At 35.6% G+C, this 23,591-nt stretch overlaps 1 protein-coding gene, 2 long non-coding RNA genes and 1 pseudogene across 4 annotated transcripts; 3 read left to right on the forward strand and 1 right to left on the reverse strand.

Annotated features, from left to right (window-relative positions):
• The first annotated feature begins 42 nt into the window (after positions 1-42).
• Positions 43-11,641, forward strand: LOC116301057 (small ribosomal subunit protein mS29). The gene is made up of 12 exons (XM_031710063.2): positions 43-83; positions 192-238; positions 312-407; positions 1,154-1,267; positions 1,544-1,643; positions 2,192-2,284; positions 8,637-8,767; positions 9,286-9,366; positions 9,933-10,003; positions 10,443-10,521; positions 11,105-11,170; positions 11,502-11,641. The coding sequence occupies exons 1-12, from the start codon at positions 71-73 to the stop codon at positions 11,577-11,579; spliced, it is 969 nt and encodes a 322-aa protein (XP_031565923.2). The 5' UTR covers positions 43-70; the 3' UTR covers positions 11,580-11,641.
• Positions 2,134-23,368, reverse strand: LOC148906240 (uncharacterized). The gene is made up of 3 exons (XR_016121251.1): positions 23,205-23,368; positions 11,098-11,218; positions 2,134-2,242 (listed from the first exon to the last, which is right to left on the reverse strand). It is a non-coding gene; the product is annotated as an uncharacterized LOC148906240 (long non-coding RNA).
• On the forward strand, positions 11,769-13,012 carry LOC148906241 (uncharacterized). Its single transcript, XR_016121250.1, has 2 exons — positions 11,769-12,272; positions 12,711-13,012. It is a non-coding gene; the product is annotated as an uncharacterized LOC148906241 (long non-coding RNA).
• LOC116301079 (neuronal acetylcholine receptor subunit alpha-10-like) lies at positions 14,328-18,825 on the forward strand (annotated as a pseudogene). Its single transcript, XR_016121418.1, has 5 exons — positions 14,328-14,409; positions 15,274-15,425; positions 15,929-15,973; positions 16,611-16,731; positions 17,522-18,825. The product of XR_016121418.1 is annotated as a neuronal acetylcholine receptor subunit alpha-10-like (transcript).
• Positions 23,369-23,591: the final 223 nt, after the last annotated feature.

Here is a 23,591-nt window from a genome sequence, read left to right on the forward strand (position 1 = left end):
GCAGGCTCAAGTACTTTTATCCAGCGGTGCTACATCATAACATGTGCGTACTGATGTTGTGCGCAAGAAAATGGCGGCCGCAGGTAAGAGTTTTTAAGCAAGAAAAAAAACCTTAATTTTGTTTCTTTTTATAAGAAAAATCTCATCTTAGACTATCTTGTATTAAGGGTAATGATATGCTTTTGTTATAGGTGTTTTTATGAAGTCTTTGAATCCCGGTAGAACGTGTTTTTCTCAGGTAAAGTGAAGACGCATAAAAAGGCTCAGTGAATAGTTTTGAAAATATTTATTTTGCTTTATTGAATTTTTAGAAGGTGATCACCCAGAATATATGGCGAGTGTTCAGCTCAAATGCGGCTACGAAAAGAAATCCAGAAATCTCCGTTGTTATACAAGAAAATGATCCGGTAAAAAACAAATTGAATTACCAGGGCACACACACGTGCGCGGAATAAAAATTTTATCGGCCATGTGTTTTTCTTTTCTAAATTTCACTGCTTTTTAACATTGTGTACCGCTTTACTGCTGTATTGTTTGGTTCATAGTAGTATCCGTTTACATTTCGTGAACCTTGTTCATCGATCTGTGAATGTTTTTTGGGACCCAGTTGATTGGGCTCCCTGTGGTAGACTACAAATTCAGAGCGACAGAAAATGCGGGAAAAAAACTTTTACAGCCCTTTTTGCAGTTCTGTGACCTAACCGACTCCAGACATCTGGTGTTTTAGATATTAATATCAATCAAATTTGTGACAGGCCGAGTGCATTCCAATCTTGAGCTAACATGGGAAAATGGCTGTTGAGTATTGATGGTTTTCACGGCAGGCATGTTGGAGGAACTTAACAAAAGAATTGTCAATGAATTCTTTTGTTATATCCTCCAACATGGCTGCCGTCTCTTGTTATTTAATTCTCCTGGGAATGGTTGAAAACCATAGATATTTTATCCCTCATGATCACAATGCACTCAGCTCATGTTGTACTTACGGCTATCATAAGATATGGTTTACATGGCTACAGTGAGTATGTCCATGAATTTGCTGTATCGTTTCCCACTCAAAAAACAGGAAAACAATGCTGCTAGCACCCTCAAAGTAATTGTGAAATTTATTTGGATTATTGATATACGCATTCTTTGAATTATCCTTGATTAGAATCAGCATTCAAATGCTCACCTTGGTCATTTCTACCGTCTACCAGAGAGTGATGTCAGTAATTCTTTATTGCACTGTTTACCAAAGAGATTCTTTAAAAGATCAGGTTCTGAGGTAAGCTTATGATCTACCCTTCACCTAAACATTCTCAAATGATGCTTGCTCTCTCTCTCTCCCTCTCTTTCTCTCTCTCTTTCTCTCTCTCTCTCTCTCTCTCTCTCTCTTATTCTTTCTCTCTCTCTCTCTCTATTATCTCTCTCTCTCTCTCTCTCTCTCTCTCTCTCTCTCTCTCTCTCTCTCTCTCTCTCTCTCTCTGCACTGAAGGAAAAAGGGGCTAAGAAGGCACATGGTTATTCTTGATTGTAATCTTTGTAAATGTATTTATCATAGAAAGGGAATCTCTATCTGATGGTCAGAAAGCCAGCTTTACAAGTCATAGAGCAACTGAAGGGATGGACACCTGGGGAACCACAACCAAAATTTGTGTTTTGTATCCTTTTCAAAAAAATAGCTTGTCATTATATAAAAAAGACATCAATTGCTTCAATAGGCAAAAGAGGTAACTCTAATATTTGATTGCTGCAATTATAATAATTTGAAAGTTATCAATAGCAATAAACAATAACACAGAACCAAAACCATTCACTCAAGGGAACTACAGACTAGGGGCCTACGCCATAGAAATGATAGTGCTTGCCGAGCTTACAAATGTGTTCCAGGTTCTATTCAAAACCTGATGCTGCACGCATGTGAGTACTTAGAGTTCCTTGTTGGATCTCTCCTGTACTTCCAGAGTTTTCTTTGGGTTCTTTGTCTTTCTCCCTCCACAAAAATCAACTTCTAAATAGTTATTACAATCTTGATCATGATGAAGCAAGGGCCACAAATGTGTTACAGTTTTGCCATAAAAAAATACCCTTACATAGGAAGGACAATCTTTACACAATAAGACATAACATTTATTTATAATTTCTTGATATCAAATATTGATTCCAATGCTTCAAATACTAAGTTTTTATTCCTTGATGAGTTTCCAAGATGGTGAACCAGGTTGTGGCAAAACTCTGTCTCTCTCTCAAGTGGTTCATGCTGCAATGAAAACAGGAATGTTTATTTTATTGGTACCAAGTGGTAAGAACAAAAAATAAATTCTGCTGTACATACATGTACCTCATCATCTATATGTTAGTTTTAATAATTAGTAAGATGTGATGTTATGTTTTTGCATATTTTATGTACTAGCTACAATAATCTCATGCAACTTGTACATCTCATGAACAAAACTGTTGCAGGTTGCACAAGCTTTCTATGCATGCATATATGTGTATTATATGATTTCACAGGTATTTTTGGCCATGCATATGTCAAATATAATGAACCCAGTAAATGAACTGCTCATCATGAATCTTTCCTGCAACCCAGTGGCTAGAACATACAATACAATACGATATGCTTTATTAGAAGCTCCCAAGTGGGCTTTTCAGATCCAGCTTACAATTATATAACATCTGACTGGCATCTGGAAGGTTTTGGGTTCAATAGGCCTTTTGCAACAACAGCGCACGTGACCCTGCCCCCCATAAGAAGAGGCGTTATGTCAAAATAAATACCAGAAATGGAAAGAGCACCTCAATATTAGTAAGGAGGCAAAGCTTTAGCTTATGATGTTGACTATAGTAGAAATAGCATTAAATATAAAAAATTATATTTTGTAAGGATTTGCATGGCAAAATGCGCTGGAGGGCATAGCATACTATCCAGTACATTTCTCCTGTGGTCCATGCCATAAGCTGAAACTTTGCCTTCTTACTAATTTCGAGGTGCTCTTTCCATTTCTGGTGTTCATTTTGACACAACATGTCTTTTTACTGGGGGTAGGGTCACGTAAGGTCCTGTTGTTGCAAAAGGTCAATTCCTATCATGGACTCTGTTCCTTTCAACTAGAGACCAATCATAAATCTTTTTTTTTTTTTTTTTTTTTTTTTACATCTAATTTTTTATTTATTTATTTTTTACAATATTTTTTACAACATTTATAATTCTTACTTGACAACAATACAAAAAAATTTTTTTTCTTTACAGAGGGTCGTCTAATTTACAATGCTACTAATTTTTTAATTTATTTATTTGAACTATATTTTAGATATCACTATTTCATCCGTTCGATATTCCAATCAACTTACAAAATCACCCTAATCTTTTCATATTTTTTTAAATGCACTAACAATTTCGACCTTTTTTTAGCTACTTCACATTCTAACTTTTCATAATATCTTAAACTTGTTTGAAAATCATTTAACACTGGAATTTTTTGCTTGCTTCTACACTGATACACAACATATTTCCACAAAACAAACAAATAATTGACCAAAACATCTTCACTATTTCCTAATAGAATATTTTCAAAATTTAAGACAGGAAGTACTATTGAAGCCCCTTTTAGCCATTCACAACACTTGAAATAAAAATTTCTAGTTTCAACACACTCTACATAAAAGTGAGACATTGTTTCATTTTCTTCTAAACAAAAACTACATTTTGGAGAATGGACTAGTTTGAAAACATACAATTTCTGATTCAGATATAAACAATTATTTAAAATTTTATACTGAAAAGCCCTTAATTTTGTATCTATAGTACTTTCGTAAATCCTTGAATAGACCGATGACCAATCAATACCTTCAATTTTCAACTTTTTTCCTATACATTTTTGGGCAGTTGGTTTAAAATCCTTCCATTTGATCAACATCCAATAAATCATTTTTGTGTTTATCTTTTCCACCGGATACCTCTCATATCCCTTACCGATGTAGGTAACTTTCTGCATTGTTTTTAATCTGTCTCTACCCAAACTAATTTGCTGTCTTAGTTTTATTTTCCATTCTTTTGGAATCGCATTTAAAATGGCTCTCCATAATAGATAATCCACGTCACTCCACCCTTGTTCTTTAGCTTCTTTCCATGTCGGTTCCTTTCCTATCCATACCTGATGCACTGACTTCACACCTTTCATTGCTAGTCTTTTTATAGATATATTTTCAGCATTTACCTTTATCAGTCTATTGAACCAGATTGGTTGTCTTAGAATGTCGTCTTGATTTGTTAAATTAATTTTACTAACTTCTGACCATGCATGAATTATTTCTTTATAAAATTTTGGAATGTATTTTATTTGGGCTAATAAGGCAGCCTGATCTAAATTTTCCTCAAGATATTGTAATCCTCCTATCTGCTCAAAGATTTTCTCACATACTGACCTCCAGTAGACATCTTTTTCACTATTTCTAATCTTTAAAGCCCACCTTATGCGGTTTGCTCCTATCATCGAGTCTAAATCGGGAAGGCGTATTCCCCCTTGATCAAAATCATTTATCAATGTTGTATATTTAATTTTGGGTTTTTTACCGTTCCAGATAAAATTTGCGATTTCATCTTTCACATGTTTTACATAGTGTAGAGGTGCACTTAACACAGAAAGGACATAACACAGTTTACTGATGGCTAAGCTCCTAACAATTACCGCCTTACCATATACAGTTAAATTTCTTTGTCTCCACATATTTAGTGTAGCTTTAAATTTTTCAAAAACTCTATCAAAGTTATTTACTTCCATCCATTCCTGGTTGTGAGAAAAATATACGCCCAAGATTTTTATACCTTCATTATGTAAGTTTACCTTCTTTTCTATTGTAGAGGGCAGCAAATCAATATCTTTCACTTGACCAATCCATCCTACTTCTGATTTTTCTAGATTTAATTCCAAAGAAGAAAATTTTCCAAAATGTTTTAATATTTCCAGGGTATTTTTTAGCGATGGAATATCCTTTAATGTAAAGGATGCATCGTCTGCAAACAAAGCCAATTTTATCTCTTCCAGTGAATTCCTCTGTAACTTAACTCCATGTATATCACAATTACTTCGAACTAGCTCTGCCATTACTTCTATCACCAAAATAAACAAGTAAGGTGAAATAGGGTCACCTTGCTTCGTACCTCTCTCTAATACAAAGAAATCTGTAACATTTCCATTATTTTGAATACAGCTTTTGATATCCGCCAACAAAACTCTAATCCACTGTATGAAATTTTCACCAAAACCGAAATGTTTTAGAGTTGCAAAAATGAAATTATGCTCTACTGAGTCGAAAGCTTTCTGAAAATCTGCAGCGAAAAGTACATAAGAGGCATCATTTTCTACAGCAAATTCAAACAAATCAGCAATATACCTCAAAGGCTCTTCAATATTTCGCCCTTTTACAAAGGCGGCTTGGTTCGGATGAATTAATTTTGGTAGTAATTTCATCATTCTTTCACTGAGTGCTTTACTACATACCTTTACGTCAACGTTTATGAGACTAATTGGACGCCAGTTTTCTATAAATCTAACATCTTTGTCAGGTTTTTCTAATAGCGTTACAATTACTTGTCTTTGAGTTGTAGTTAAGAAACCTTTTTCAAAACTATAATTAAAAGAATTTACCATTTCCTGGCCCAGTTCTTTCCAAAAGCATATATAAAATTCTTTTGGTAGTCCATCATTGCCAGGAGTTTTATTGTTTGCCATTTTTTTCAAACTTTCATAACATTCTCCTGTTGTTAGATAACCTTCTACTTTTTTTCTATCTTCCTCATTTAATGTCTTTGTTGTTTTAACACTATCTATAAAATCAAAACATTCTTTCTCAGTAAACCTGTTTTTCCTTTCGTAAATTTTTTGATAAAAAACTTTTAGTTTTTCTAGTATAATCTTTTCACTAGATACTTCTTCTCCATCATCTATTATTTTACGTATATGTGTCTTCGATTTCCTATGCTTTTCTAAGTTCAGAAAAAATTTGTTACTCTTTTCACCTTGCTCAAACCAAGTCACTTTTGATCTTATAATTAACCCCTCCGTGATATAATTGCTGTAATCATTTATTTGATTTTTAATATTTTCATATTCCCTTACTAATGTTTCATTCTTAAACCAATTTTCTTTCTTTTCGATTTGTTCTATTTGCACTTCTAAGTCCTTGTACTCTGTTCGCAGACGTCTTGTCTTAGCTTTTGAAAAAGCAATTGAAACTTTTCTAGCTTCATACTTTATTAACTCCCATCTCAGATTGGGGTTCGTAGTATTATTTTCAAACATATCCTGTTTAGTTCTAAGTATAACATCCTTAACTTTCTTAACATAATTTTCATCATTTAGTAAGGATGTATTCATTTTCCAGAATGATGGTCCATATCTAGTTTCAGGTAATGTTGATAATTTCATGATTAGTGCTGAGTGATCAGTTGCTGGAGCAACAGTTATTTTTATTTTTTCTACTGATGGTTGAAGATAGTCCGAAATAAAAAAATAATCTAATCTACGATACAATCTCTGCTGTTTATGTGTAGCTGTACCCTGTGCATGACCACTCCAAGTGAATCGTTTTGCTTCAGGATTTCTTAAACGCCAAATATCACATAAATCAAGACTTTGTTTTACTGTTTGCAAGTGTTCAATAGATCGACTTTTCAATTTCGGATTCCCACCAACCGTTTCTAATTTTAAATCCATTACGAAATTAAAATCACCTCCCCAAACAATCGCTGTATTACTATCTAATTCGAATTTTTCGAGTTTTTCCACAATGTTTTCAAATAGACCGACTTGTTCTTTCTCTATGTTTGGAAAATATGAGTTTATTAATAAAAACTCTTGTCCTTGTATTATGATTTTTAAAATGATAAAGCGTCCTTCACTATCTATCTCCCTTTCTATGATGTTATAATCTATTTTCGACCCCAGTAATATAGCCACACCTTTGCTATGGCGAGATCCGTGTGAAAATACTATTTCTCCATTAAAGCGATTTTTCCATTGGCATTCAATTTCTACTGAACTATACGTTTCCTGGATAAGATATATACCATTTTCACCTCCATGAGTCTTTAGCCAATTAAAGATTTTTTTGCACTTTTTAGAGTCTCTAATTCCACGGACATTAAGTGATATCATATTACAATTAATGCCTGTTTGCATCATCCTCCTCTTTTAAGAATAAGACCCTAATGTATAACAATAGCAAGATACCAGAAGACAAAATAAAAGTAGCAGTATTGTTTGGTACAAAAAAGATTGAAAATCCAATTTGAAAAACTATCAACAACACTAACACGTAATACACATACAAAACGAAACGAAACAATACAACACTTAACAAACATATTGTCAAAACTATCAAAGGACGCAGCGAGATGAAGCCAAAAATTCCAGGTCTACTTCTGCATATTTAAATTTTTAGAGTAAGACAAAATAGAGAAAAAAAGGGGAAAAAAATCAATAAAATTGAAAAGGAGACGTAATATTTAACTAAGATGAAAGATAAACTTCGCGCAGTATATAAATATTAACTTCTAAAATATATCCAGTAATTAAATACCGTCTTTATATACAGTTCTATAGCTTAAGTTATTTCAGTTTTATACTTAGCTTTACATGAATAATTCTTCCAAGTCCACTTGTTTGTTATTTTATATGTTTTACCACCTTTTTCTTTTTTAACGAAAATCTTTCCATCCCTAGTTTGAAAGCTGGCCCATTTATATTGCTTTGCTCGCTTCCTCACTTCTGCATACAGCTTCTTTCTTTCAGATGTTAGATGCTCATTTAGGAAAATCTTTTCCGCACCATTTAGCTTTTCGTCATCTCCTTCGTACTTCCTAAGCCTCCATCTCGCCTCATATAAACTCTTCTTATCTTCATAACATTTAAATTTTACCAGGATCGGTCTGGGTTTTATCTTAGAATACTGTCTGTGAACAATATCGATATCGCCACTATCTATCTCCACTTTAACTTCTTTCGCAATTCCTTCGACGATCTCTTCTAAGTCCTCGTTGTCCCACTCGGGAACACCATGAATTTCCAAGTTATATTTCCTTTGGTACTGGCTTATCTCATCTTGATTTTCTTCCAATTGACTCACTCTAGACTTTAAAGCTGATATATCGTTTGTTGTAACATTGCCTACATCGCATTGCTCTTTTAATTCCACTTGAAGCTCATGAATTTTACCAGATTGTTCTTCGAAGGATTCTTTAAGTTTCTCATAATTTTTTTTAAGTTCAGCATATTCATTTATGAGTTTAACTGTGTTGTCTTCTACACTCATTAACTTGGTATAAATCATTTCCAGCGTTGGTTTTTCACTGTCAGTGTTCTTTCCTTCCACGTGTTCTTCGTTCGACATTTTGCAACTTTTTGAAATTGGCGAAGATTCTTGCGATGATACTGAAGAATTTGGTTCTCTTTCTCTCCTTTTCGACATTTAACTTTTCTAGTTCTATGAGATTTTTCTTCTACATATGAATTAAGCAGAAAGTAGACCAGGTTTACGGACTAAAGTTGGACACGTCCGACCACCATGACAGTCGGTCCCAGTCCGATCATTTTTATACAATATTTTTTAATCTGAAATCATATATTTCATTTTCTTTTCTTTCCTGTTAGTTTTCAGTTGGGTCCATAGCAAAAATGGTATTCAATTATCAAAATCAAGAGAAAACCGGTTTGACCAGCCAGAGGAATCTGCCAAATGGCTCAAGACCATTAGGGATATCAATACAGATTACTTAAGCAAGGTATGGGCCTCTCATTACCAAAGAAATGGTTCACTTGGCAAAAAGCTGAGTGTATTACATACAATGGCTTTTTATTGAGTCATGCTTTAACAATATCACGAGCCTCTTACGGAGGGAGGGAACGGAAGTACAGTACCCAGAGAAAACCCTTTATTCCACCCTTCAAAAACATGTTAGATTTGTGTCAGTTGTTTATGAAGAAACAGAAACCGCGTGCGCGTGCTGTGTGCAGTCATAAAGCACGCGGGGGTTGGCAGAACACGAAGCAGAGTGCTTCTGGACACTTCTCGAGTGTTCTGCCAATCCCCAAGTGCTTTATAACGGCACACAGCACAGCAAGCAAGTTTTTTATTTCTTTTATAAAATACAAATTACAATAACCATTATTTTAGATAGGAATGACGCAACGGAAAGTGCGCGCGCGTGCAATGTGCTCTCATAAAGCACACGCTCTAAGCCAATCTGAACGCGACATTCATAACAGTTATTTTATAATTATAATTGTTGCTTAATATTAGATAACGACCAGTGAGAAGTACACATGGGGTAAACTAGACAGCACAGGAAAGGGAAAATCACTACTCAACGTTATTGACCAGGTTCGTAGAACTACCTACTTAAAACACATTAAAATACAAATCCCAAAGAGAACTAAAAATTTAATTTACCGTTAAATACATGTAGACCTAATTCACTGTTTTCCCATTTCAGACTACATGTTTTTCTCTAGAGTATAATTTCTTTGTTTAGTGGTTGCACACGAAAAGACACATGAATATGGATACAACGTAAACTAGAAGAAACTTTTACTCAAGAGAATATTGGGCAATACACACCGTCAGTCAAATAAATTGGTCGGTACCTTTATATTCTCTGATTGGCGGCAGTGTATTTCCCTAATTCCCTGTTACGACTGTTGTCTCGATCACCGCGTAGCAGTGAAAAGAGTGGTAAAGGCCTTGTCCACGCGAATGCGTTTTCCTTTGGGAATTGAGGGCCTGAAAGGACATCTGCGTTAAATGACTTTAGCGGGCTTTTTAGAAGGAGAGATTTTACAGTACTCGAGTTTAGACATCTTATCTCACAGGGAAATGTGTTTTATACATGTAGTATGTGTAGTGTTTTTAACCGCAGGTAACCCATCATACGTGTTTTTCTTGTTTAGGGTTTGAAACGAATCGATTATGCACCAGATGTTGTAGGCGTAGTGCTTAAAGAACTCAAAAAAGAATCCAGGTAATAGTATAATTATATTTTTTGACATTCTGGCTCGATTCAGTATAAAGGACCTCTGTGACGATGAATGAATTTGTGAAGCCTGTGTTTCAGAAGGAAAAACATAGCAAAATAACAAAATTACATTAAACGAAAAGGACAGTTTATTTTTATCAATACAAATGGTTCAATAAACGTCTCTTCCATTTTATTTTTCTAACTGAGAATAGTCCCCTCCAGAGTTCCCGGCGCCATCTTGAAAAGTAGCCATTCCTTTGCATCGAAGCGAGACGAATGGTGAGCTTGCAATGATAGTGACCCTTTTTTTCCCCATCTCGCTTAATCAATGCAAAGGCACAGCTACCTTTCAAGGTGGGACAGGGAACTGTGAAGGGGACTGTTTTCTTTATTATTTTCTAACTTGGCATAACTATTTCATTCACTTTTATTTCCTTTCTAGTTTGAAATTCTTATTTGCAGTGGACGAATTCAATGGCTTCTTTGGCAAGACGTCATTCAAAGATACAAAAGATAAATGGGTAGGTTGGTATGGCTATTTTACATTGATTCATACGTAGAGGTGTTTAAATCGTTAGTAAAACACCTTGGAAGCTCTTTGAAACAAAGGACCGCTTTGTTAGGGCATGCAATAGTAGATTCAAAGACGTTTTTCAATAAGTATTTTTTTCTTCTATAAAATATATAAAACCGTTTTTTATCCTATTACGTACTTTTTAGCAATTCATTTGAACAATTTGGTTTAGGCAATGCACTGATATGATATTTCGAAATATCGAATCAAATTTCAAATTTTATAAACCTGGGGTGGAAAAGGCAAAATCAACAGCTAAATAGTGCGCAATTTTTTAAAACGAAATTTCAATATGGCCATCAGCCCCCCACCCCCAAACAACAACAAGCCCAACAAGCCCAACACAACAACACTAAAATAGCCAAGTATATTCTATTTATCTTTACCTCAAATCTTAGAGTCTTGCTCAACTTAGCACCATACGGTGCTAGACATTCATAATTTTTGGAAATCGCTTCTTTTAACTATTTCCATTTCAATCATATCTATCGTGGTAATGTAGATTCTATATTTCGTAACTAACCTCTTAGATAAAGCCCAAAGAGCTGAGCATTGTCCATCACTTCACGAAACTCTTAGACGCTGACAAAGGTTTGGTAAGTGTAAACAACTGATAACACATACTTTTTTGAAATCCAACGAAACTGTTAAAATAAATTTAAAAGGATTAAGAATCGAATACGTGCCGCAAATAGGAAAAAAAAAAACACACACAAAAAAAGCTAAATATTCTTGAATTTAACTTTATATGATTCTTTCAGCACGTATAAAATAAAGTAAAGGCCGGGTATTTTCATCATTGAGTCTAAACTTATCGCCGGAAAAGCGTTTCTGATATTAATAATTATTTATGGCAATCATTTTAAATTGTTTTGTCTGCGTTTACCACAACGCTGTATGTTCTTATTTTCTTTCCTCCTATTCCAGCAAAATGCGGTGATGGTTTTTGCGTTATCGCGAACTGGAATCCAAAGAAACCACAGCAAATCTTATAAAGGTCACTGATCTTCTAGGACAGGTGAATACCAATAACATAAATTAATGATACCCCTTAATATTAATAATTCAATAATGATTAAATTCTTGCGCATTACATAAATGTCTCAAACTCATTAATAATGCATGAGATCAATGACCAATGGCGACTTTGCATTGTAGTCACGTGCACGTACCTTGATACTTGATCAAAAACGGATCAAGACAATGCTTTTGCAATTACGTTCTTCCTTCACTGGATGAACGAATTCCTGTTTCAGTATTTGTTATACATTCCAGCTCAACAAAACGAAGGTTCTCTAGTATTAGACAGATTGGCTTCACGTTTTTATCTTCCCCCAGCTATGAACTCATACATAAACACTTTTTCATCATTTTCCTATATTTCACTTTCATTTATAAACTTTCTCACCAAATTATTTTATTTATCTACTACTTGGGAATGTTTTCGATTCTTTTCTGGGATTTTGCCCTCCCATCTCTATCTCTTTCCCAAAATCTGGCGACTATGACGTCACGCGTTTCCAGTTTCTGCAAGTCTACACTCTATACTATTTTTTTTCGTTTTTCTTGTCTCTTATTTGTTTTATAGAAGGGCTGAATCTGCTGTTACTCCATTGACAAGTGTTCGCGTACCAGAATATTCAATGCATGAACTTGAAATGTGTTTGAAATTTTATCAAGAGAACGGATTTTCTAAAGGTAAAATAAGAGTGCACTGATATCTAGATAAAGTGAACAAAGGTATTTCTTCGATGTTGATTTTTTTGCCATTGCGTATTTCTTCATTGTGACATTGAAAATGTAGTGTACGGTATAAAATGGATGTGAAAGTTAGGAAAGGTATTAGGGAGGAAATAAGATAAAGAAAAGAAAAGCAAGGAAGGAAGACAGGAAGGAAGAAAGGAAGAAAGAAAGAAAGAAAGGAAGAGAAAGAAAGAAAAATTAGATTCAATTGAATGAACGAACAAACGAACGAGTGAATGATTGAATGGAAAACAAAAGGCATGAGTAACTAAACGATGAAAAAACATGGAAAAAATAAGTCGAAAATCGATAACAAGTCATAAGTGAGCTTCGCAATCCAAAATCCTTGTCTTTTTTTAATTGGTTAAATCTTTTTTTCTATCTATTTTTCAGAGCTCAACTCAGACGTCATTAAAGAGATCGCTGTATTGACAGGTCGACGAGGACATGACGTAGATCTTATTTGTAGATCGCGATGACGTTCACGTGATTATGTAATCTGTTTCTTTCAATACTCCATCTTACAGTTCCGTTCAGTGACCATGAATGATATTTCCAAGCCGAGGTTGGAGTTTGCATAGTTTTTCTATCTGGCATGATAGCACATGACGGGCAGTGTTAGCCTGTCAGTATCGTAGGTTCGTAATGAGATTCACTCAGCTGATTGATACCATGCAATAAAACACTATTCTAGATCCGTGCGGTACTCCCGATCTTGAATTAACTAAATGATATAAATAAACAAATCTCTATAAAAAAGAATTGCTTGTTTTTCTTTTTTGCTTCGTCTTCGTCTTTAGACAAGAAGGCATTTTATCTTTTGCTCTGCTTCATGTCTTATCAATAATTCAAGATGCGTTCATTGATGGTTAACATCATAAGAGCAGAAGTTGCTTTCTATTTCAAGTCACTAATTATAGGGATTACATCACCTTTGATTCCTTTTTACAAATTCTTATAAAATTACGCTTACAGTGTAATTGCGAATGGTTGTGTGGTTATCAATACTGACATGAATTGGACCATTTGTTGTCCTCTCTCACCATCTTATTAACTGCATTAATGCAGGGTACTGTAATTTTAAAACCATTGATAGAGCATTTCTTAACTCTTTCATACGAAGAATCAAAAGCTTTGATCAGCCTTAAGAATCACATTTGTCGGCTTTTTGACTAAAAATATTTTTTTTAAATCACGATCAGTCGGAATTTCGTTTTTTTTTGTTGTTGTTGTTGTTTGCTTGTTTGTTTTGTTGTTTTTTTTTGTTTTGTTTTTTTTTTTTTTTTTTTTTTTTTTGCCATATACTAAACTCAAGATGGATATTATGTTCTCAGATTGTGAAAGAGTTTCCCGCTCAATTCACAGTATATCTTCAATAATTAATGAGTCAAACATATTGAACAGTTTTTAATCATAATCAACTAGTAGTCCTGCTGGGTGGTTTTGCTAAAGTCAATTAGAAGGCTGTATATCAAGGGAGAAAGTTATTTCCTGTTGATGTACGACAAGCTAAAAGAACCATTTGAAATATTAATTTTCTAAATTGGAAAGCAACACCACGGCGATCGAGGTGCTTTCGAGTTTCGCGATCATTGTAATTCTGATAAAGATGCTCAAACTTATGCTGTAAGCACAGAGGAAAAAAGAATATTGCTCTTGGCAAGCCAATCAAACCTGCCTGGTCAAACTTAATATATATATAAAGAGAAAGTAAGTGCTGTCGCTACTTTAAAAAATTGCCAAAGCAATTGGTCCAAGGCAATTGTAGAATGAAAATAAATTAAGCTTACTTACGTCGTAACAAGCTTGACTTTTTTTTAAAAGCAAATTAAGCTGGAGTTTTCATTTAGTACAGATTTAACATAAGCCACAGCTCATGCTAGCAAGATTTTCAAATTGTAATCAAGCAAAGTTGTTTGGGTGATTGAAAAATGATCTTAAAAGCGTCTAAGATGTTCTTTTATTCATAGCTTCAATTTTTTCATCCAACATTTTGGTTTCAAAGTGAAGATGAACATGATGCAACCACTGATTCGCCATCTTCTGTTGCTGGGAGTTATTTTTCTTTCCCGTAAAGTGCATTCATTGGCTGGTAAGTTCGATATTCTACAGTCGTCCTAGTAATACCTATAATTACAACTATATGCATTTTTTAAACAGGAATTTTGAATTTCAAGAAAGTTATTAATTCCCCAAGGGGTTTATCTTTACTAGTTTAAGGAGGTTGTGGGCGGCTTTTGTCTGGCACACCTAGCCGCATTGAAACGGCTACAACTTCGTCTTGAATAACTCGATCTGCAAGCGCTTTTCACACAATGTCAGGAAAGGATTAAAGGTTTCAAAAATTATAAATTAGTTTAAAGCGGCCTTTTCTTTATGACGTAATGGTGACATCATAGAAATTATGGAATTATAGGGAAGCGGAAGTGAGGTGCACATGCGTAGACCATAAGCTGTAGTAATTGGGGAGACTTGAGTTGCGGTGCTTATAACGATAATATTCTGAGTATTATTGGGAGATGTATTGGTGGCGCGCGGGATTCGAATTGAACCCACGAATTAATTGTTGATTTATTTAATACAATACCAACAGGGGATTTTAAAATAATCATGTTGGAACTCTATTACGGAAAGCGAAAACAAAAACGAACTTCGCTGCATGAAACTATATAAATTAAAACCCCATAATCGGATCTTGAAACCTAGCTCTTTTCAGGCACTTTTCTTCGTTTTCTTTATCTTTTCCCGTCATTTCTTACTTTCTCTCTATTACTCAGCTATCTTTTTGTATCTACTGATTATTTTTGTTTATCGGTACTCTATTTTACATGTTGTTTCATGATGAATAATCTCGGACCCACACACTCCCTGTGTGTGTGGTCTCTTGTTTTGTAAGTCAAAACACTCATCTATTGACCGTAGTGGGTGTTTATTTTACAATACATCTTTTTTCTAGGTCATGATGCCAACTTCAAGACTGGTAACCCCGAGTATCGCTTGTTTACGTTCTTATTCACCAATTACAGCAACGCAGTCCGGCCCGTGAGACATGTAACTGACGTGGTGCCAGTTATCTTTGATATTGGTTTTAGTCAGATTGTACATTTGGTAAGTGTAAAATCCTCTGTTTTTTTCCATTGCAACCATCAAATTCCTTTTGCATAAGCATGAGTAGTATAGGGTGATCGGAACTAGCAAGTTTTTTTTTTTTTTTTTTTTTTTGGAATATCTTGTATATTTCTTCCGATATATTACATTACCTGTCATTGGAGACAGAGGGTAATATACTTATGTTGGTTCAATAGTCCCCTTCACAGTTCCTGAACGCCATCTTGAAAGGTAGCCGTGCCTCTAAATCAAAGCAAGACGAACGGTGAATTTGCAATGAGACGCGAGAAAAGTGAATAATTGTCAAATGTGTTTAAAAAAAGGTCTCTATCGCTGCAAACCGGGAACTGTGAAGGGGACTATTACCTAATACCGTTACCTATCCAATTATACTCGAGGTGTCGTGCGATTTTTTATATGAATTAATAATTCTAATTACGATTTATATACTAATAATCTTTATGCATTCCACTTTTTTGTTTTTGATTTTTTTCTCTTTGCAGCAAGAAAAGAGGCAAATTCTTATAAGTAATCTATGGGTTCGATTGGTGAGTTTTGTGTAAAAAAGAGCTATTTTTCTGTATGTGTTTTTATCATAATTATTATTATTTTTCTGTTTATTAAATGAAGAGTCGACCTCTTCACAGTTCTTGAAATGAAATCGTGCATCTAACACCATCCATACATCGCTATACTGGTCATACACAAAGCATTCACTCGAGGCTTCAAGGTAGTTTTGAAAGGATTATTTCAATATGAACCTCGCAGCCTCGTTTGAATGCTTTGTGTTTAATAAGTGAACCGATGTATAGACAGTGGTGAATCTAAGCGAGGAGAGCGGTGACCTTGCAATGTTATATACTTTCTTTAACATCCTCGGTTACCTATCAAGATGGCGAAGGTAAAGGTATTTATTTTACTTTAATAACGCGGGGGGTGGTTGCCAAATTCTCTCGTATCTCATGTATGAAGCGCTCAAAGCTGCACCTTAAACCTTTTAATCCCTGATACTAACAGTGTTTTGTGCTCCTTATAACGGGCATTGAAAGCTAAAGCTACACAGAACAGAGAGAAGTCGTGAAGGGAATCATAAAGGGCACTATTATCAACATCAACGTACTGTATATTTTTACTTCTCACGCGAAATGCTGCTCTTAGTCTTAGTGTATGTTGTGTTCTTTCTAGGAATGGCATGACCCATGGCTGACATGGAATGAGAGTGAGTTTGGTGGCTTACAAACCTTCCGTGTTGAACCTCACATGGTCTGGAAACCAGATATAGTGCTTTACAATAAGTACGTATGATGTATGACGTATGATGATAATGATGTGTGATGATGATGATGTATGATGATGATGATGATAATGATGATAATGATGTATGATGAGAATGATGTATGATGATGATGATGATGATGATAATGATGATAATGATGTATGATGATAATGATGTGTGATGATGATGATAATGATGATGATGATGATGATAATGATGATAAGATGTATGATGATGATGTATGGTATGATGATGTGATGATGATGATGATGATGATTGATGTAGTGATCGATGAATGTTGCTAATGATGTTGTGTATGATGCTGTATGTGATGATGATGCTGCTGATGATATGATGTAATGATATGATGTATGCTGTTGCTGATTGTGTATGTGTGTGTGATGATGGTCTGATGATCCTGGTTGATAATGGTCTGTGATGAGAAATGCTGTCTGTGTGATGATAATGATGATGAATGATGATGATGATGATAATGATGTATGATGATGATAATGATGATAATGATGTATGATGATGATGATGATAAGATGTATGATGATGATGATAAATGATCATGAAATTGATGGGGATAATAATTATGATGTTATGAATGCATTTTTGTCCAGGATTATTCTAATTACCCTTGAAAGATCTATATATGTAGTTCATATTGGTATGATTATTATAATGAAATTGATTCATTGCCGATGATGGTGACGATGATGATAGCGATGAAAATGATGATAAAAATGATGTTGGAAATTAAAGGAGAAATATCCAAATTCCCTATAACCTTATAAGTGATAATTCTATATTTTAGCTGTTGATTCTGACTCCAGTGGAGAGATGTACAAGTTCACCACAAAAGTCCTTCTCTACTCAAGTGGCAAAGTTACGTTGGCTTTCTCCCATACAAGGTACAAAGCGAATGCAAGATCGATATCACCAACTTCCCCCTGGATGACCAACAGTGTAAGCTAGAGTTTGGTTCATGGGCATACGATGGACACCAACTGAACTTGACAAACGCTAGAGGAACTGCAGACCTCAGCATGTATATAACCAATGGAGAGTGGGAGATGCTCTCGGGAAATGCCAGAAGAAACATTGCCTATTTCTCGTGCTGCAAAGCACCTTACATAACGCTGATCTATACCTTCCACCTGAGAAGACGTGCTTTGTTTTACTTTATGAATCTTATTCTCCCATGCGTGTTGTTAACGTTTCTATCAGCTCTGACCTTCCGATTTCCACCAGAGTCAGGAGAAAGGGTTTCTCTTACCATAACCATCCTCCTAGGGATGACGGTCTTTATGCTCATCTTCATCGATAATATTCCTCCAACGTCTGAAGTTGTGCCCTTGATAGGTAGATACTTTTCCTGCTCTCTGTTCATAATGGGGTCCTCTCTTATCGCCACATGTGTCTCTCTCTCCTTCTATTACAACAAACCATCAACTGAAATACCATTCTGGATTCGTATCCTTGCATTCAGTCGTCTAGGCCCAGCACTCGGGATAAGACCACCTAAGCACATAGCCATCGCTAATGAGGTCAAAATATCGAGCCGTGAAAGAGCAAACTCAAACAAAGGAAGCTTCCTGAATGAATCCAACGACAAGCGGCGGAAAGTCCAACGGCACAGCGTGCTAAGCAGAAAACTGGAGACCTTCGTCGATGTTAAGTCAAAGCTCTAGCTTCCTAACAACATTGATAAGACACAACACGCGCCAGTCATCCGTGTCTTCCTTGATTCAGAAGCGGCACGCTACCCTCCTGAACCTCAAAGGAACCAGCACTCCTGCTGTTGTTGCTGTAACGCCTCTGGCCAAGCTACTGAGGATTCGGAAGTGGATGAGAAGAGAGAGGAATGGCAGTACGTTGCAGCAGTGACCGACAGGTTCTTTTTTTATTTGTTTATCCTCATTATTTGTTTGTGTGCTGTGATAGTTTTCCTACTATCCCCTGCAGTCGAAATGCTGTTCTGAGCAAGTTTTCTAAATTGTTCGTCGATAAAAAGGTACCTGAGTTACGTCATGAACTTGGCTCCGCGTGTCCTGCATATACTTCCGGTTTACAGACAATTTACAATAAACTATCGCGTGACTGTTATTTGATTGTCAATACGAGAATAACAAGAACTTGAATATATTTGAAAGACATTTTGAGATAGAGGGAGGAAATATTTTCTTACTGTGTGTTATGTTTAAGAGAAATCATTAGTGTTTGCAACATGAGCTGAAGGAAAAGGAACAACAGGATCTTGTTTCAGAATTACAAAACTCTATACGCGTTGATGATTTCTATTACCATTCAAATTATTTCTCCTTTTTTTTTCTTTTTCGATTGGCCGATAACTGCAAATAACTATCTACAAATAATGTTCTGCTCATGCGCATTAGGTTGCTAGAGCCGTTTTGCTGCAAATAATAGTCTATTCATGCGCAGTGACCTGTAGTTGTTTCCTAGTAAGCATTATAATTTTACATTATTGATTTTATTGGTTTATAAGTTTAATAGGACCATACTTCCAGACATGGAGTGCTGAACCGTCGTATGGCAGCGCGAAGCATTTACGGCTACACCGGAGATTTCGGCCCCGACACCGCTATCCGAAGATTTACAGACTGATCAGGAAGCTCGGTCAAAGCCTAAGGGAGACGTTAGTCGGCCCCTAGACCGTAGATGATTAACCCCTTGCTATGACCAGCAAACTCGAAATTGAGCGTATAAAGTTAATTTCTTACAACGCTTACCCTCTCCCGTACATGTGGGACGTATTTTCAAAACACTGTCTCCCCTAAAAAATTTTCTTTATATTTTATTTATTACAAAGACCAGCGAAACAAGACTACGTTCATGACGACATTATGTTCAGATCAATATTTATTTAATGTTTCATTTTTCGATTAACTTCTTTTTCGGTGTTTCGACCAACGCGCATGCGCAAAAGTGGGTACAAAGTTCTGGTTTTGGCACGAATATCTTTTCGACGAGTTTTTCCTAGAAATAAGGTATATTTAATCACTTTGACGGTACCTAGATGGAGAGAACGCTTTGTATGGAGGCAGAACATTGATATGATATTTTCATTCAATGGTTTGCTCCTAAAGAGCTCAGTTGCCCGTGTCATCTGGCCAGCGTCACCGATCGACAGCAGTAACCATGAATCCATAGAGGGTCCATAAGATAGATAACTCACTGGGTTATTGCGGCACCCTAGTTACGAGCTCATGAACAGAGAACTGCGAATAATTGTCCAAGGTGTTAAAAAAAGGTCTCTATATCATTGCAAGCTCACCGTTCGTCTTGCTTCGATGCAAAGTCTCGGCTACCTTTCAAGTTGGCGCAGGGAACTGTGAAAGGGACTATTTTTGCAGGCTTCATTATGTCAAGTTTAGAGGTAACGTCAATTGCTACGTCACTATTTAGATAAGCTGGCCTTTTCAAACTGTGTAATTTCCTGCCCGGCATGCGTTAGAATCTTGCGGCGCTACCAAAGCTTTTTAATAACAGTATTGTTAGGAAAAGATTTCAGAAATGAAATGTGTTTATTCCTTTGATTTGTTCTTTCTATTTTATTTAACCTTGTCCGTAGAGCTAAGAAGGGGCATCGCACTGCTAATAAGCTGTATGATAGATAGGTCGGCTTCAGATGTAAAGATTAAGTACTTGCTTCATGCAATTAGACAGATACCACTGTGTTCCTTGATTACAGACTCATTTACTCATGGCTAGCCCCAAAATTTTCACAAATATCCGCGGTAAAGTAAAGAATGCACAACTTCAACAATACAAACACGTTGAAATTCCATGGACCTTTGCTGGAACACGAACAAAACTGATGCTGGAATATTTCAATGATATATATATTTTTCAATTTTTTTTTAAAGTTTCAAAACAATACATCAAAAGCCTTTGGAAAAAACCTAGCGATTTTTCAGTGGTCGATAGTCATCTGTAGGCAGTTTCCGCCTTAGTTTGGATCATTAAAGCAGTTGCAATTGATGATAATTAACTAATATATTTGTGTATAAATCGTCATCATTATCGTGATTCATTGCTCGGGAGGCGCATAAGGCTTTTACAATATTCGTCCCGGTAACTCGCTCTTGTTCAGCACCAAACGAATAATTGAAAATGAAATGAAATAACAGGTGCTTCTTATCGTCATTATCGTTATGAACATTGAAATTAGTGTTGAGAGATATCCAGCGTAGTTTGTAGTCGACAAAGATAATATATATTCCGGTTCCGCCTAACTTATTAGCCGTCGGCGACCACCTTAATTTTTTTAATTTAAAAATACAATACTAGGTGTAGTTAGACCAACATGTAATGTTATATATCTTTTACTCCGTATATATAGCCAGTCAAGCATAACCTTTTTATCACAAAAATTTCAAGTTACTTATAAAATATCATTTCCAACATACATTTATTTGTTTCGTACACACAACGACGCAGCTCAAATTCACTAGTTTGCTCACAGCTAGCTGAGCGGTCGGTGAATTTTGTTTCAGCCAATCATAGCGCGTTTAGCTGTTTTGCCGGCAGGCCCTCTTTCCCAGGCTATTAAATATAGCATAAAGGAAGAATGGAAACAAGTTCACTTCACCACCATGTTTGCTTCGTTCTTCCAAGCTCCCAAAATGCCGGTCATTTTGTCCACTCAGTACCTTGCGCGCCGCGTTCACCGCTCAGCTTTACTAGTGTTCATTTTCCGGAACGGTCTAATCGATTGAACTTGTCTTTTTTTTTTAATCAAAAACCTCAACATATATCGGTTATTTAGCCCACTGGAAGGAGATCTTGTCCGATCAAGTGTATTCTGTTTATGTTGCGTCCTAGTGTTAGTTGTATATTTTGGATATGATTTTTTTTAAATCAAATTTATATTTTGTATTTATGAAACAAAAGAGATAATAAAAAAGAAAAATTTGTAAACACAGAAAACTGAGAAGGGTTGATAGAAAGAACGAAAGTGTAAGTAAATGAAATAATAAAAGAAATAATTGATTGATTGATTGATTGATTAATGAGATAATTAATTGGATGAATGGATGGACGCATGGATGGAGGTGGATGGGTGGGTGGGTGGATGGATGGATGGATGGATGGATGGATGGATGGATGGATGGATGGATGGATGGAGGGACGGAGGGAGGGATGGATGCATGCATGGTTAGATGGATGGATGGAGGGAGGGAGGGAGGGACGGAGGGATGGATGAATGAATGGATGGATTGCATATATTAAAGTTCACAGCAGGGCACCACAGTAGGCAGTAATCAAGCCCTCATAACCGGACGAACTAAAGACCAATTTACGTTATTACCAGTGTTCCCCACGCTATTTTCTAGGCTTAGGTCACGAATAGAACTACGTACACCACAAACCCCTGCGCGGATTGCAAGAATACGCAAACCAAAAGCTAATATTTCTTCTCTCCTTTTTACGTTATATTGATAGTTCTGAGACAATCGTGAAAAAAAATTAGTGGAAAGAAATTGTCACCACTTTGGTAAGTGTTTCGTTGAGGTTCAGTTGTTATTAGTTTTGTTTGAACCTTTAATATATGACACCATTTTCTGTGGTTGAAAGCCCGTTTTAATAAGAAACCTTTATTCTTATGAATTGAAAATCGAGAACAAGGTTGCTCAAGTGGAATATAATAGTTACAAGGGATAACCTTTACTCAAGGAAAGAATAAATGGAAAGTTTTACAAGGAGCTGAGGACACTCGAACCGTCAACACTTCGAGGTTTTTCAAGTTATTTTCCCCTGAACTTTCAAACCTTCTAAAAATGAAGCATTGAGTGCAAATACACCGGGCGATAGATGAATAAATATCACTTCTACTACTACTACTACTAATAATAATAATAATAAGTTTATTAACGTCTCGAATACTTCTGGCCTGGCACAAGCGCCCTACTAATCGGGGAGACAATCTTACAGTATGCATTTTTTTTAATGTCAAAAAATTTCGTTCGCAAAACTTTTTCGTTTAGGTTCAAGTGTCCTTACTGTATCGTAAGTTTTCAGTACTAGAAAACTTATCGTACTAAAAAATTTAAATTGTGGAAACGACGGACATATCTTCGATTCATTCATTTTTTAGTCACGACTGCCAGGATAAATTTCGATATATAATGATCAAAAAAGATATAAAGATTTTTTTAGCTATCTGTATAGCTAGCCGATTGCAAGATTTTTCTGATTATTTACAAGTATATTAATAATAATTGATAAAACTATAGTTTTTTCATAGGGTTTTCCCTTACGTTTTAACGGAAAATGTCTCTGTTGAGTTATTTATTTTTAATTGCGTTTTGAGAAATTTGAATTTTCATTGTACACAATATGGTTGTGTTTTGACTTCAATTCATGAATTACTATCAGCATGAGCTGCGTAAATTAAGCAGTACTAGTCTAGTCATTCAGCTTGGAAATATGTTGGGTCGTAATTAAAAGTCTTAATAGTTATAAGTACAACTTACCGCCTTTTAGTGATTTGTTTGCCGCTCGCCTCTCACCACTCTGGTCCGGGTTCGAGTCCTGGCTCAGACTGGATCATATGTGAGTTGAGTTTGCTTGATGTATTGTTCTCTCCCTTGCCACGATGGTTTTCTCTGGGATCTCCAGATTCCTCCCTCCGTTAAGAGCAAAACAAATAAATGAGTTGAGTGTTGCATGCTGTGAATATAGAATGTAGTGGTAGTGCGTGTGAAGGGAACCTCATGGAAGAGCCCCGTATGGGGAGTGGTGGTTGTAAAATATAAGTTTTAAGCTGTTTATATGCATGAAATGACGCTTTTCAAGGATTGCCACATCAATTCACAACTGCACTAGCTTCTAGGTATTTCAGGTATTTCAAACAATTATGA

The sequence above is a fragment of the Actinia tenebrosa genome, unplaced genomic scaffold (assembly GCF_029948245.1).
Source record: "Actinia tenebrosa isolate PJP-AT-01 unplaced genomic scaffold, QUT_ActTen_1.0 PGA_scaffold5__44_contigs__length_20552954, whole genome shotgun sequence".
Taxonomy (NCBI): Eukaryota; Metazoa; Cnidaria; class Anthozoa; order Actiniaria; family Actiniidae; genus Actinia; species Actinia tenebrosa.

Coding starts and splice junctions, on each gene's coding strand:
- LOC116301057 (XM_031710063.2), top strand. Junction 2,285..8,636: donor TATTTTATTGGTACCAAGTG/GTAAGAACAAAA, acceptor CTTTCCTGTTAG/TTTTCAGTTGGGTCCATAGC. Junction 11,171..11,501: donor TAGACGCTGACAAAGGTTTG/GTAAGTGTAAAC, acceptor CTCCTATTCCAG/CAAAATGCGGTGATGGTTTT.